The sequence below is a fragment of the Lithobates pipiens genome, unplaced genomic scaffold (assembly GCF_037356315.1).
Source record: "Lithobates pipiens isolate NorthernLeopardFrog02 unplaced genomic scaffold, aLitPip1_a1.2 Scaffold_8, whole genome shotgun sequence".
In the NCBI taxonomy this organism is placed as follows: domain Eukaryota; kingdom Metazoa; phylum Chordata; class Amphibia; order Anura; family Ranidae; genus Lithobates; species Lithobates pipiens.
The window spans coordinates 339,498,532-339,515,317 of NW_027507903.1; the positions used below are offsets into that span (position 1 = coordinate 339,498,532).

Below are 16,786 nucleotides of genomic sequence, written 5' to 3' on the forward strand. Positions count from 1 at the left end.
TCAGATCCTCAGAGAGTTCTTTGCCATGCTGAACTTCCACTGACCAGTATGAGAGTGAGAGCGATAACACCAAACTTAACACAGCTGCTCCACATTCACACCTGAAACCTTGTATCGCTAACAAAAACGTGACTTCGGGGAGGGAAAACTCACTTTTCTTGCCAGCGGTTTCGACATTAATGGCTGTGTTGAGTTATTTTGAGGGGAAAGCTAATTTACACTGTTATACAAGCTGTACACTCACTACTTTATATTGTAGCAAAGTGTGATTTTTTTTCAGTGTTGTCACATGAAAAGATATAATAAAATATTTACATTTGTGAGGGGTGTACTCACTTTTGTGAGATAATATATATATATATATATATATATATATATATATATATACACAGGTCCTTCTCAAAAAATTAGCATATTGTGATAAAGTTCATTATTTTCTGTAATGTACTGATAAACATTAGACTTTCATATATTTTAGATTCATTACACACAACTGAAGTAGTTCAAGCCTTTTCTTGTTTTAATATTGATGATTTTGGCATACAGCTCATGAAAACCCAAAATTCCTATCTCAAAAAATTAGCATATCATGAAAAGGTTCTCTAAACAAGCTATTAACCTAATCGTCTGAATCAACTAATTAACTCTAAACACCTGCAAAAGATTCCTGAGGCTTTTAAAAACTCCCAGCCTGGTTCATTACTCAAAACCGCAATCATGGGTAAGACTGCCGACCTGACTGCTGTCCAGAAGGCCATCATTGACACCCTCAAGCAAGAGGGTAAGACACAGAAAGAAATTTCTGAACGAATAGGCTGTTCCCAGAGTGCTGTATCAAGGCACCTCAGTGGGAAGTCTGTGGGAAGGAAAAAGTGTGGCAGAAAATGCTGCACAACGAGAAGAGGTGACCGGACCCTGAAGAAGATTGTGGAGAAGGACCGATTCCAGACCTTGGAGGACCTGCGGAAGCAGTGGACTGAGTCTGGAGTAGAAACATCCAGAGCCACCGTGAACAGGCGTGTGCAGGAAATGGGCTACAGGTGCTGCATTCCCCAGGTCAAGCCACTTTTTAACCAGAAACAGCGGCAGAAGCGCCTGACCTGGGCTACAGAGAAGCAGCACTGGACTGTTGCTCAGTGGTCCAAAGTACTTTTTTCGGATGAAAGCAAATTTTGCATGTCATTCGGAAATCAAGGTGCCAGAGTCTGGAGGAAGACTGGGGAGAGGGAAATGCCAAAATGCCTGAGGTCCAGTGTCAAGTACCCACAGTCAGTGATGGTCTGGGGTGCCATGTCAGCTGCTGGTGTTGGTCCTTGTTTTATCAAGGGCAGGGTCAATGCAGCTAGCCATCAGGAGATTTTGGAGCACTTCATGCTTCCATCTGCTGAAAAGCTTTATGGAGATGAAGATTTCATTTTTCAGCATGACCTGGCACCTGCTCACAGTGCCAAAACCACTGGTAAATGGTTTACTGACCATGGTATTACTGTGCTCAATTGGCCTGTCAACTCTCCTGACCTGAACCCCATAGAGAATCTGTGGGATATTGGGAAGAGAAAGTTGAGAGACGCAAGACCCAACACTCTGGATGAGCTTAAGGCCGCTATCGAAGCATCCTGGGCCTCCATAACACCTCAGCAGTGCCACAGGCTGGTTGCCTCCATGCCACGCCTCATTGAAGCAGTCATTTCTGCAAAAGGATTCCCGACCAAGTATTGAGTGCATAACTGAACATAATTATTTGAAGGTTGACTTTTTTTGTATTAAAAACACTTTTCTTTTATTGGTCGGATGAAATATGCTAATTTTTTGAGATAGGATTTTGGGGTTTTCAGGAGCTGTATGCCAAAATCATCAATATTAAAACAAGAAAAGGCTTGAACTACTTCAGTTGTGTGTAATGAATCTAAAATATATGAAAGTCTAATGTTTATCAGTACATTACAGAAAATAATGAACTTTATCACAATATGCTAATTTTTTTAGAAGGACCTGTATAAAACAATGAGAGCGATTTAAAACCTCTGGCATTGCTGTCTTTGGCCCACTGGGAAGATGTCTCATCACTTCCTGGTTTCTTAGTTGTAACATTGGAACCAGAACATGAAAAATGTGACAATCTCCAAAGGGGGAACGGACAGCAATAAAAACTGACAAATATCTAAGCCTACTCCCTCTTTCTATTAGAAACGTGTTTTTATATTAGTGTTCCCCTCCTTCCCTGTCTCAGTAACAACATGGTTCAAAAGGGGTGGATCAGAGCCAATAACCAGAAAGCTGAGGGCTACTACTAGAATGCCCCAGTTTTAGCTGTCTCAGGCTGCTCTACAAGAGATCAGGATAGGTAGGCAGAAGCCATAAAGAAATAAACACTGTTAAAATTGTATGATGCTTTTCAAGCTACTTGCTCCATTCCCATTTCCAAATAAATGTTTAATATGTTGCCCTGTGTTTATGTATATCAAGGAGGAGAGGAGGAAACATTAGGCATATCAAGCTACCTTCTACAAATTCACTTTCACTTTATGTTTAATCTCTTTTAATAAGTATTTGCAGAAAATACAGGTTTACAATACAAATACAGTTTGCAACCGAATAAATGTGTGTGAATTTGGACACCCATAGTATGGTAAGCTACGAGCAATGTAGAACAGAATAATAAAGGGACACACAAATGTTTTCAATTTTAAACATTGGTTACAAAAAACAGATGCCCAGAGTGGGATTCATGTCTACGGATTAATATAAGCCACTGAACTAGAGTGAAAAAAACACAATTATGAGGGAACCACCCAGATAAGATCCGATAGTTGCGTTCATGTGCATCAAAAGATATAGAGCGTTTGTATGAAACAGACAGTATTTTGTCCCAGTTCATATTTCACTTTCACCTTAAATAATAACTATAACAAAAACTATTGCACAACGGTATATGCAAGAGTCTTATTCACAACAATAAAATAGAAGAATGTAATAAATTACCGTATACTCAAGTATAAGCCGGCCCGAATATAAGCCGAGGCACCTAATTTTACCACAAAAAAAACTGGGAAAAGTTATTGACTCGAGTATAAGCCTAGGGTGGGAAATGCAGCAGCTACTGTTACATTTCCAGGATGCAGTGCAGCACGGACAACACAGGGGCTGCCAGCGTCACCGTGCCCATCAATACAGCCTCATTGCCCATCATTGCAGCCTTACCGTGCCCATCATTTCAGCCTTACCATGCCCATCATTGTAGCCTCACTGTGCCCATTACCGCAGCCTCACTGTGCCCATCACCGTAGCCTCACTGTGCCCATCATTGTAGTCTCACACCCATCACTGCCGTCATTGTGCCCGTCATTGCAAACTCACTAGTAGTGACTGTGCCCATTCATGCAGTCTCAGCAGTCAGTATCTGGATTGCACAGTGGGCATCTCCCGCTGTATCTCGGAACTCAGTCTGAAATGTTTGGCTGTGCTGTGACAAAAGTCCCGCCCTCCTCCTAGACCAGCTCGTGTGATAGACGCAGTGTTCTGTCTATATGCATAGTTATCTTATAAGATGGCTTTCAGGTTCACTTTAAATGATGAAAATGACTTCAGAGGAGATTTAGGGCAAAAGAGTACACTTTAAGGGGAGCTCACAAGGTTCTCGCTGCCAACATGGGTATCCCTTATATTTAAAAAAATTTGTTTGAGGAATAGGTTTCCCTGCCTGTACTACGAATGAACTACAAGTCCTGTCTGCCACTGCGGCTTATAATTCTCATTGAACTGTGAGGGTGCTGCCCTTCTAGTTCGTTGATTCTTCCTGTTCTTCAGTAACGGTCTACCTGTACAGGAGGTATGGGCAGACAGCTGTACTGAGAGTCTGCAGGAGCCTGACATTACACCCATGATCTACTGATCGCAGGTGCAATGCAGGCTGTTAAGAAAAAAATAAATGTACATTTTGCAGGTAAAAAAATGTGCATTTATTATTTATTAATTTTTTACAAAAGTGAACTTAACCTTTGAATGTTATTTGTACAGAAAATTACGCGTTGATACAGAAATGCAAAGCATTCATCTTCCTACGTTTTCACAAATGAATTATTAATTTAAGAAATTACAAAAAAAATAGCGTACACCTGCAAGAGGAAATGAGATGGCTGTAGTTTTGAACTAGTAGGTTTTCATTAACTCGAGTAATGTGTCAAAATAATGCATTTGCTGATTAAAACCCACAAAATTTATGTACAGTGAGATCCTAAAAATCTACACTGCTAATAAGGATCACCAGGTCGTAAACTGCAGTGTTGGCAGGCAAAAACAAGGAGGTCTTAAAATGTCAGTGTCTACAGCTGTCAAGTACCAGGCACGAGACATAATTCTAACTCAAGGTGACTTCTCAGAATAGTTTAGTCACTTAATATATAACACAGCTTAAGCATTTGTTTTTATAGAGTGGTTTTCATTACCATCCAATTCCATCATCCATTTGGCTTGAGCTCAGCAGGAGGAATGTAAAGTAAAAATACAAATTCACAAGAGAGTGAAGAAAGTGGAATATAACCTCTACTACTGCTAACAAACCATTTATTTCTTATTAATTCAAATCCCTGGCTGGACAAACGTATCAATACATTGGTACCAGTCTCATCTTCCTCCACCTTGGTTAAATTCAATGCATGACTTGGCAAAGGAAAACTATCCAGTCCTAGAAAAGAATGATTTAGTGGTAGAGCAAGCAAACAAATTATGGTCAGCTATGACCTCACTGCATTTGGAAGAATCCACAATAGGATGCCTTTTTCCATGTATTTAAAGATTACCTTTCTCAAGAGTCCAAAGGAATTTACTGTAAAATCAATCTGTTATTGGCTAACTGAATATACAGTATGTTGTACTGCAAGCTTTGGAGAATATTCTGCCCTTATCACCAGACATGGTGCCAAAACAAATGAATATTTGTGAATGCTTACAATACAAATATATTCACTTATTTAACAAAAGGTATCACATATACCTTTACTTTCTTGCTACTATACAGTATATGGCTAATACAGTGCCTCAATTTGCTAAAAGTAATACTTGTACCACTCACTATGACCAGATACTTCTCAGCGCCACTTACCTTGGTAATAGGCTTGTTATATTCTTGGGGTTCAGTCTGCAAAAGATATTAAAGGGGAGCATGAAACAGTAGTGGCTTTTCTGAAAACATGTCAAACAACTTTGTTCAGACATGGAAAAGTACAGGAGGGTGACAACAGTTCACCACCACAATGACTACCAAGACAGCCTTGCATTCATTCCAGGTTAAGGTATGTTTGCTGCCAAAGAAGAAACGGCTATTTACACAAAAGGTTGCCAATCAGCCTTGAAATGTATTATGAAAGTTGTACTGTACATTATTGTGAAACTAAATGTTAGAGGTTTCTTCTGCTTCAGATATAAATTCCACATGCAGCTAAGATGATGCACATCCAACAGCCATGCTAGCTTCATGCCAATATACACAGCCAAGTAGCAAGTATGATCTTTGTATTTTGGCTATACTGTATACCTACAGTACCTAAAATTTTGAACAAATATAAACAAACATATGCACCAGCCACACCATCTGTCCTGTCATTATCATCCCTCCTGCCTGTTGAATCTCTTTTCCATACCCTCCTTTGTTTCCATATCACAGAAAGGGGTGCCAAGTATAATTTCTTAAAAAAAAAAAAACCCTACTAGTTTAAATTAAGCAAAATCGCCATAAAAATATTTTAAGATGCAGCATACTCCTGTGAATGGGATATCTGAGTCCTAAATAGATGCAACAAGAATGGTTCCCAATATATATGCAAATAAGGAGATATGCTCATAAGTCAAATGTCAGTTTTTTTTTTTTAGAATCTACCTCAAGCTTATATGGCCAAGTATGGTTCAATGTGTAAAGAAAGAAAATTTGGCAAACACTGGCCTTATTTGATAAAGTTCCGAAAAATTATGTTACCCAGAACCACTGCCAGACTTTACACGGTGTGGCAGCAGGCAGGTGAAGTCACCTGGTTGTATCCAGGATGGTAAATATGTGTGTCCTAGATTCAGGCTTTATGCAGACTTTTACAATTAGAGGGGAAGAGTTAATGAGCCCAGCTGAAGCAAGTGGGCTCATTAAGGCCTCTACAAAAAACCCCAGCATGCATAGGGAGATGCTCCATCCTGGAACCAGTTTTGTGTTGTATAGACTGGGGAGTGTGTCACCTGTACTGTGCGGTGAGTTAACGCCTGTGTGGCAAAACCTTTACAACAAAGGCAGGGACTGGTACAGCACAAGGCTGTACCCAGTTGTTAGACAGGGAGTCTATGTGTGTAGTTAGAGGTCAAGCTGACCAGGATTTATTTTCTTGTTTTATTTTGTTTGGCTGTTATATGTATCACTGCATGGAGCATAAATAAACCGGATCTTTTGTTTTTTGAACCTACACCGCTGTCTGCTGTGCCTGACTTTGTGTTGTGAACCCATCCAGGGGGTCACACACACCCGCTGCCGAGCTAACCCCTCACAGTTGGTGGAGAATTTTGGCACTTTTTTTTTTTTTTTTTGTTAAGGCCAGCATGGAGGAGATACTGAGACAGCTGGCTCTAGCAAATGCAAACCAGCAACAAGCAAATGCAAATCAGCAGCAAACAAATGCAGGTTTACAAAAGAGCCTTGCAGCTCAACAACAGAGCCTTGCAGCCCAGCAGCAGACAAATGCAACTTTGCAGCAGAGTTTGGAAGCTCAGCAACAAGCCCAGCAGCGATCTGAAGCCCGCTTCATAGACCTGTTGCAGAAGCAAGAGCAGAATTTTCAACAGAAAATGCAGATAAACTTGTGGATCTGGTTGAGAGGTACTTGGCTACAGAGAACCTGACCACCTCTTCCAGGGACTCACGGACTTTCCCCCCTAAGACCAGATCATCCCCAGTGACGGGTAAGATGACTCCAAGGGGTGAGGGTGGAGAGAGTGAGAGGGTGGGAGTTCTACCTAAGGTCTGGCGGGAGCAGCCCAGGAAGCCCATGCTGCAAGAGGCAGCGAAAAAGATTATTTGCTACCGCTGCCGGCAAGAGGGACATATTGCAGCCAATTGCCCCGTTGTGGATGAGCCTATGCAATGTGACTTTATAAGGGAGAGACGTCAGTCGCTGTTTGCGACAGTTGCATGCACTGCCATTCGGGGACCTGAGAAACATTTATGTAAAATGTGTATTAATGGTAGACATGTTGATGTGTTGCTAGATTCAGGTAGCCTGGTAACATTGATAAAAGCTGAATTAGTTACTACAGAGGTCTCTGGGAAGAACAGGGTGGCTGTTATTTGTGTGCATGGGGACACCCGAGAGTATCCTGTAACTTCAGTGTTTTTTGAGACCCCCAAAGGTAACCTCTCTCATCAGGCGGGGTTAGTGGCTCACTTACCACATGATGCTATTGTGGGAAGGGATTTTCCAAAATTCTGGGAACTCTGGGATTATCCTGAGGCCCCCATTGGTGCCCCTATAAACCAGGAAGATGACCAGAATTCCTCTGGGAGTGGTGAGGACTCTCCTGAATTTCCCTTGTCGGTATTGGCGGGGGAAACTCGAGAAACTGGGGAGGAGCCAACATCCTCAGATGAAAACATGCCGTCTGTGGAGTTTTCGGATCTTGAGGTTCACAGGGAAAATTTTGCCACAGAACAGTTAAAAGACCCCACCCTAATAAAGGCACGGGAAAATGTGGTGAAAATAGATGGCGAGTTAGTGAACCCAGAGAAGACTTGCCCTTATCCTTACTTCACTATGGAAAGGGACCTGCTATATCGAGTGGCTCAAAGGGCAGAAGAAACCATTGAGCAACTTGTAGTGCCCAAACCTTACAGGAAGTTGGTGTTAGAATTGGCTCATGGACACATTCTGGGAGGTCATCTGGGGACAGAGAAAACCAGAGAGAGGGTACTGCAGAGATTCTATTGGCCTGGGGTCATGAAGGAAATAGAAAAGTATTGTTCCTCCTGCCCTGTGTGTCAGAAGTCGGCACCTATGCCACATTTCCGTAACCCACTGGTACCTCTTCCTATCATTGAGGTCCCCTTTGAGAGGATCGCAATGGATTTGGTAGGTCCGATAATGAAGTCTGCTAGGGGGCATCAGTACATTTTGGTTATTTTGGACTATGCCACCCGTTATCCGGAAGCAATTCCTCTCCGAAATACCTCAGCCAAAACCATAGCCAAAGAGCTATCTCTTGTTTTTAGCCGCGTGGGTATTTGTAAGGAACTGCTTACGGACCAAGGTACACCCTTTATGTCCCGGGTTATGAAAGAATTATGCAAGTTGTACAAAGTGAAGCAATTGCGTACATCTGTGTATCACCCCCAAACAGATGGGTTGGTTGAAAGATTCAACAAAACCCTGAAACAAATGTTAAAGAAGGTGGTGGATAGAGATGGAAAGAATTGGGATTGTCTAATACCCTATCTGATGTTTGCCATTAGGGAGGTACCCCTATCCTCTACGGGTTTCTCACCCTTCGAGTTGCTCTATGGGAGACACCCAAGAGGGCTGCTGGATATCACCAAGGAAACTTGGGAAAATGAGAGTTCTCCTCACAGGAGTGTGATTGAGCATGTCGCCCTGATGCAAGATAGAATTGCACAGGTAATGCCAATTGTAAAGGAACATTTAACCCAAGCGCAGTTAGCACAGCAGAGAGTGTACAACCGTGGGGCCAAGACCCGTACTTTTTCCCCGGGGGATAGGGTCTTGGTGCTAGTCCCTACGGTTGAAAGCAAATTTCTGGCCAAATGGCAAGGTCCATATGAAGTAATTGAAAAAATGAGTGAGGTGAACTACAGGGTTAGACAGCCAGGAAGGCGAAAGCCGGAGCAGATCTATCACGTCAATCTGCTGAAAGCCTGGAGGGATAGGGAATCCCTAGTCGCAGAGACTTTGTCACAAGTACAGCCTGATTGCTTAGTTCCTGAGGTTGGAATAGCAGACACCTTATCGAAACCCCAACAACAGGAGGTTAAAGAGTTTGTACTTCGTAACAAAGAGATTTTCTCTGAGCTTCCGGGACAAACATCTGGCGTAGAGCATGACATTATCACCCCGCCAGGAGAAAGGGTAAAACTAAAACCTTATAGAATACCAGAGGCCCGACGGGAGGCAATACGTGGGGAGGTTCAAAGGATGCTGGAATTGGGTGTGATAGAGGAGTCCCAGAGTGACTGGTCCAGTCCTATCGTACTAGTGCCCAAACCTGATGGGAGCTGGCGGTTTTGTAACGATTTTAGACAATTAAATAAAGTTACAAAATTTGACACCTACCCCATGCCACGTATAGATGAGTTGATTGACCGGCTGGGAACAGCCCGATATATGACAACTCTTGATCTCACCAAAGGGTATTGGCAAATTCCCCTGGCCGAGTCGGCCAAGGAGAAAACTGCGTTTGTAACCCCAGATGGGGCATTCCAATATAAGAGAATGCCGTTTGGGTTACAGAATGCACCGGCAACATTCCAGCGGAAAATGGATAAGATTCTGAGGCCCCATCATAAATATGCTGCAGCTTACCTGGATGATGTGATTATACATAGCACAGACTGGGTCTCACATTTGCCAAAAGTACAAGCAGTCCTAGACTCTATCCGGGAAGCTGGGTTTACGGCCAATCCAAAGAAGTGTACCATTGGACAGGAGGAGGCCAAATATCTTGGGTACACTATTGGGAGGGGGGTGATAAAACCCCAAGTCAATAAAGTCGAGGCCATACAGAGTTGGCCACGTCCCAACAGCAAGAAACAGGTACGAGCCTTTCTGGGAATCGCTGGCTATTATCGACGATTCATTCCCCATTTTGCTTCTCAGGCTGTGCCCCTCACCAACCTGACAAAAGGGAAAGAGTCGGTTATGGTTAAATGGTCCCCAGAGGCTGAGGAAGCATTTCAGTCCTTAAAAACAGCCTTATGTAGCGAGCCAGTGTTGTACTCACCAGACTTCTCTAAGGACTTTGTGGTACAAACTGATGCATCAGACGTTGGGTTAGGAGCAGTGTTATCCCAGGTCTGGAACGGGGAAGAGCACCCAGTCATTTACCTCAGCAGGAAGTTAAAGTCCCATGAGGTAAATTACTCCACGATTGAGAAGGAATGTTTAGCAGTGAAGTGGGCTCTAGATTCCCTTCGGTACTATCTGCTAGGTAGGCACTTTGACCTGGTGACTGATCACGCTCCTTTAAAGTGGATGGCTCAGAACAAGGAGACCAATAGAAGAGTAAATAGGTGGTTCCTAGCCCTACAGGAATTTAACTTTACAGTTAAGCATCGCCCTGGTGTTAAAATGGGGAATGTGGATGCTTTGTCTCGGATACATGCGTGTCTGACTGCTGGTGTTACAACCCCAAGGTTGAAACAAGAGGGGGGGGTATGTGGCAGCAGGCAGGTGAAGTCACCTGGTTGTATCCAGGATGGTAAATATGTGTGTCCTAGATTCAGGCTTTATGCAGACTTTTACAATTAGAGGGGAAGAGTTAATGAGCCCAGCTGAAGCAAGTGGGCTCATTAAGGCCTCTACAAAAAACCCCAGCATGCATAGGGAGATGCTCCATCCTGGAACCAGTTTTGTGTTGTATAGACTGGGGAGTGTGTCACCTGTACTGTGCGGTGAGTTAACGCCTGTGTGGCAAAACCTTTACAACAAAGGCAGGGACTGGTACAGCACAAGGCTGTACCCAGTTGTTAGACAGGGAGTCTATGTGTGTAGTTAGAGGTCAAGCTGACCAGGATTTATTTTCTTGTTTTATTTTGTTTGGCTGTTATATGTATCACTGCATGGAGCATAAATAAACCGGGTCTTTTGTTTTTTGAACCTACACCGCTGTCTGCTGTGCCTGACTTTGTGTTGTGAACCCATCCAGGGGGTCACACACACACGCTGCCGAGCTAACCCCTCACAACAGATACAGCTTCTGAAACAGTCTTTATTGAAGAAACATGGCACTGGGAGTTAACCTGTTCTGGTGAGTGCAAAGGTTTTTTTTTTTTTTCAAATAAATTATTAATCAATATCATATCTTTGCTGGATTCTATTTTAGAGTTTAATCTCCTGTATACATTTAAATTGTGAAGATCTTTTACCCAAATTAAGTTTGATAATGGCCCTGGGTAACTAATAGCTTATTGACAATTTCAAGTCACTGGTTTGGTGATTGTTTCCTTCATCATTCTATTGGTGATATTTAACACATTGGGGGTTATTTACTAAAGGCGAATCCATTGTGCACTTCCAATTGCACTGCAAGTGCACTTAGAAGTGCAGTCACTGTAGATCTGAAGGGGATATGCAAGGAAAATAAAAAGCTTTTTTACTTGCACATGATTGAATGATAAAATCAGCAGAAATTCCCCTAATTTCAGATCTTGCCCTCAGATCTAAAGCGGCTGCACTTCCAAGTGCACTTGCCTAGTAAATAACCCCCATTGCATTACTGGTGCACTCGAGTTCAGACAAACCTTCAAGAGGATCTCCACCCAAAGGGGGAAAGCTCTGCTGGATTGTACCTCCCCCTCCACTGCCACGTTTGGCAATTTTTGGAGGGGGGAGTGGGTTCCTGGTTTTGACAGCTATTCACTCCCACCTCAGGCTCAGATTGACATGCCCCCTCTATCCCTTGCAGTCTTCTGGGACACATCACAGGTCACAGAAGACTACGGGACCACTCACAAGGTGCAACATGACTCGCACATGTGCAGTAGGAAACAATTTGTGAAGCCGCAAAGGTGCCAGCACTCAAAGCCAATTGAAGAATCGGCATGGGTGAGGACATTGTGGGGTCCATGAACAGGTAAGTGTTCTTATAATAAAGTTAGCAACTACAGTATTTGCAGCTGCTGACTTAATTTTTTCTGAAGGAGCCTTGAGCTCCTCTTTAAAGTAGAACTATAGACAACACTTTTTTTGGGGCTAAAGCAAGGGATGATAATAACACTTGTAAGAGTTTATTTCGCCATCTGTGTCCCATCAAGGAGATCTACCTTCACTTCCTGTCCCATAGCCAAACAGGAAGTGAGCGGAAATCCCTGCAAATTAAGGGAATTCCTTGGGGAACCCCTGGTCATCAGAACTAGTGTCCTCATTGGAAGATTTTGCCTCTTACTTTTCTATGGGACAACCCAAATTTGGGATTTTCTTTTACTTTCACTTTCAATGATAATGGTAAACAAGACAAATAGAGAGGGTGAGTCTCTCTAATGGGGCACAGACAGCAATAAAACTGACATGCATTCTAATCCCTCTCCGCTCTATCCAAGACTAAAAAAAGTTTTGTCTTCAGTTATACTTTAGTCTCCAGTTGACAATATATTAAACAAAGCAGCACAACACAGACCAACATGTCAATGATATCCTTCCAAATACATTTATTAGTTCTAAACACCTAGAAGATGATGTTGTCTCATTTCAATTATATATTCTACTTCACCACTACAGAAGTAAGATGGACATTTTGTAAACCTGTCACCTTAAAATAGAAGTTTAAAATAGAGTTAAAAATCTCTTTAGTGAGCTAGTTTATCAATAATGAAGTATGTTATACATTGTATAGACAGCTAAATGCCATATAAATCTTCAATGCAGGATGCCCCATCCTCTTCCTGTCTCTTAATTTTTGGTGCTGCAGGAGTTCCTACCTTTAGAAGCTATGAAGTTGCTGTGAAAAAAGTTCTCAATGAGGACCAGCCCCACCCCTCCTCCTCCCCAATGAAACATACTTTTATTGTTTTCACAGCCTGAAACACAATCTGTGAATGGGAGGAGAGTTTGACGAGTCACAGGATTCTCTCCCCATTCACAGACTGTGTTACAGGCAGTAAAATAATGTTTCTTAATGGAAGAGAAAAGGGCAGTTCCTTGTCAGGAATATTTTAGAAGAAGCTTCACAGAAGACCAGAAGCTATTAACCCCTGCAGCTCAAGTTCAGAGACAGGAAGAGGACAGGGCATCATGCAGTGAACATTTTCTTTTGGAACCAGTGCCAGAACTGGCAGCAAGATGAACGCTGTACACTGAAACATAAGTGCAAAGACAGTGTTTACGTTTACTATACAGTATGAAAAAGCTGAAAGATTAGATGTAGGATACATTTATGGAGATATATGTCTACATTGCATTTATTAAGCATGCTTTTTCATAAAATCTTGCTATGCTTACACATTGATATGATCATATCAGTGTAGAATCTGCTTACTTGATTGTGTATGTTCCATGGTAAAAGTACATGAAAGCCTCACTTGGATCCTGGAAATCTCTTACCTAACATTTCCAAATATGTGCTACGTTATTTAATCTATCGCAGCAAAGAGGATTACAACATTTTCTATTTAGAAAGCATTTCCCAAAAGCAACCCAGCAATACTCTGAGAAAATGCACGTCTGCTCCCAACATATATATTTCCTTGTCACCCCACAGCTGTCTCATAAAGATATTACAGAATGAATAGGCCAGTACAGATGGGAACATATTTCAGAATGAAAGCCTTTATTTATTAAAGGCCTGGCATGGACGTTGCCTTAATACTGGTGATTTCATTGTGAATACTAGAGCTAGGAATGCTGAGCGCCAGCACACAGCTTTGTAGGGTTGCAGTTTTAACAAATATATTTTTTGTTTTAGAACTACGATGCCAGTTTCTTTACATTCGAAGGCATCACTGCCCAAAGGAACTGTTCTGGAAAAATTATTTTCTGCCTAGTCTTATCACGCATGCTGCTGGATTAAACAAAACATTCTCCAAACTCAGCACACATCATCCAAAATGGCCATATTGTTTTAGCAGTGTGTCATTAGACCTGGTTGAGTGCTAGGAAGATAGTAAGTAGGACTAAATAATCTGGCAGAAGATAACCTGCATAATATAAATACTGATTCACACTATGCGATGTGGCAACCGCATGGGATTTTGAACAGGAACCACACCGCATTCCTGTTCAAATCACATGCAGTTTTTCAGCAGTGTGATTTGAGCCATTATTCTGTACATATCAAATCGGATCTCATGAGTGTTCAAATCTATGTGATTCGATTCTGCAAATCACACTGTGTTTTGTGAACCAATCTCGGGATGTCATTAACTTACACACCTGCAGCGGTTCGTATGAACGGGGTGCGATTTGGATGAAGTGCAGAATGCGCACGGCATCAGTGTGAACCGGGACTAAAAAGGGAAAACTATTTGCATATTAGGTCCAGGCCACACACCTGCATTGCTAGCTAGCACACTTAGGCCTGTTTGTCCTGGGCTTAAGCTTGCATAAGAGAAATGTGAACAGCATGCTTTGACTAAGCATTTGCAGAGCTTTCAGCAAGCTTTTTTGAAGCTTTTAAAGTAACTCCAGTTTGCAAATTTTGAACACAAATCTTAATAGAAGTGTTGATTGCCACTTTAAGCAAGCTGCTAGTAGGCTTCAACAGGCTTTCAGCAAGCTTCAAGAAGTGCTGAAGAGTGCTAGCAGCGTGTTTGATGTGGTTATTCATGCACACACACACACACACACACACACACAAACACACACACACAAACATATATATATATTTATATTTCTAGTGGTTGCTACTGCACACATATAACAAAGAAAATGGCCCTGGGTGCGCACGAAAAGGCTCTAGCACAAAAGAGAGCAGCACTCAGACCCCTTTCACACGGAGGCGTTCAAAAAACTGCCCATAAAATGTTGGGTGTTTTTGTGGCACTTTAGCATAATTTTTGCAGCGCGTTTTTTGAGGTCACGTGACAGGTGCGACTTTTAGCGCAAAAGCACCTCAATGTGAAAGGGGTATCAAGGGTCTTGAAAGGTGATAAAGATATTATTTCGATGGGGCACAAGCTGGTCTCTCTCAAGACAACAATCAAGTAACACAACATATATACCCTAAAACCCCTTCCATCATTAGCATCCACACATGTGATGACATCAACAAGTGCTAATATCCAAGTTTCAGCTAAAAACAATAATTTGAGAGAACAGAAAAACAACAACAAAAGTAAAGGAAAAAGCCAATCCAGGCACTAAGGACTGAGACAAAAAAATTGCATGACAGAGTATCAGGCTGACTAGGCAAGATGGCTATCCAAGCTGAGTAAGGGATGGAATAGGCGACCATAATAAACATGTTATGTGTATAGGTAAAATACAAGGGGGTGCTGCAGAGCAGCCTGCAGCACCAGAAATGCAGATCAAGAGACAAGTCCAAAAACAGACAGGAAGCCCTGTGTCACCAAATAAATGTGTTGAAGATAAAAATAAACCGAAAATTGATCCATTAAAAAAAGTAAAGAGTTTGAGCTCAGAACAAGGAGAGCACAAAAGGTGGCAACACCCATACCGGGGTAGTCTCACTGGTCGCAGAAAAGTGCATAAGGAAGATAAAAAGGAGAAACTCTACAGACCTGCTTAAACTGGGTTCATGTCTGCTTTTGGACTCCTCTCCTAATCTACATTCCTTGTACTTTTTCCTATACACATTCTTTGAATTTGTCTTTTTTCTTTATGTCTACTTTGCATATACAGTACTTTTGTTGTTGTTTTTATATTTTCCCAAATTTGGACATTTGCTCATTATTATTTTTGGCAGGAACTTTGTCATCATGTGGATGGTGATGATGGGATGGGGTTTTAGGGAATATACACTATATTACCAAAAGCATTGGAACACCTGCCTTTACGCACACATGAACTTTAATCACTTCAGCCCCCGGAGGATTTTACCCCCTTCCTGACCATAGTACTTTTTGCGATTTGCCACTGCGTCGCTTTAACTGACAACTGTGCGGTCGTACGACGTTGTACCCAAACAAATTTTTTTTTTTCTCACAAATAGAGCTTTTTTTTGGTGGTATTTCATCGCCTCTGTGTTTTTTTTTTTTGCACTGTAAACAAAAAAAGAGCTACAATTTTGAAAAAAATGCAATATTTTTTACTTTTTGCTATAATAAAAATCCCCCAAAAATATATAAAAAAACATTTTTTTTCCTCAGTTTAGGCCGATATGTATTCTTAAACATATTTTTGGTAATGAAAAAAAATATATATATATATTGCAATAAGCGTATATTGATTGGTTTGCGCAAAATTTATAGCGTCTACAAAATGGGGGATAGTTTTATGGCATTTTTATTTTTAACTTTTTTTATTAGTAATGACAGCGATCTGCGATTTTTATCAGGGCTGCGACATTATGGCGGACACATGGGACATTTTTACACTATTTTGGGACCATTGTCAATTATACAGCGATTAATGCTATGAAAATGCATTGATTCCTGTGTAAATGACACTGGCAGTGAAGGGGTTAACCATTGGGGGGCCAGTAAAGGGGTTACGTGTATCCTAGCACGTGATTCGAACTGTTAGGGGGCTGGGCTTTAACACACAGGACAGCGATTACTACTCCAGATGACAGAGAGCAGTGATCTCTGTCCTGTCACTAGGCCGAATGGGGAAATGTTTTGTTTACAAAAGCATCTCCCCGTTCTTCCTCTCTGTGACACGATCGCGGGCACCTGGCGGACATAGAGACCGCGGGATCCATGGTCAAGGAGACCGTGGCAGGCACGTGCCCAAGACACCGCCTCTTAAAGGGGCTCTTTTGCCGACCAGCACCATTCTGCCTACGTATATCGGCATGCACTGGTCGGCAAGCAGTTAATGGCACCCTGGTCTTAGTTTGTAGTGTTCAATATCGAGTTGGCCCACCCTTAGCTATAACCAGTCAAGTTCCTTCACCCCAAACTCGCCCATCC

At 42.0% G+C, this 16,786-nt stretch overlaps 1 protein-coding gene across 4 annotated transcripts in view; it reads right to left on the reverse strand.

The window, feature by feature from the left end:
* Positions 1-16,786, reverse strand: part of ARHGAP26 (Rho GTPase activating protein 26) — a 724,944-nt gene that overhangs the window by 102,947 nt on the left and 605,211 nt on the right. For 2 of the 4 annotated variants that reach the window (XM_077473113.1, XM_077473111.1), the window contains one exon: positions 5,102-5,137. The exons of the other annotated variants lie outside the window; for them this stretch is intronic. In XM_077473113.1, the coding sequence (XP_077329239.1) occupies positions 5,102-5,137 (36 nt within the window). The remainder of the gene's footprint in view (positions 1-5,101; positions 5,138-16,786) is intronic. 4 annotated transcript variants of the gene reach the window in all.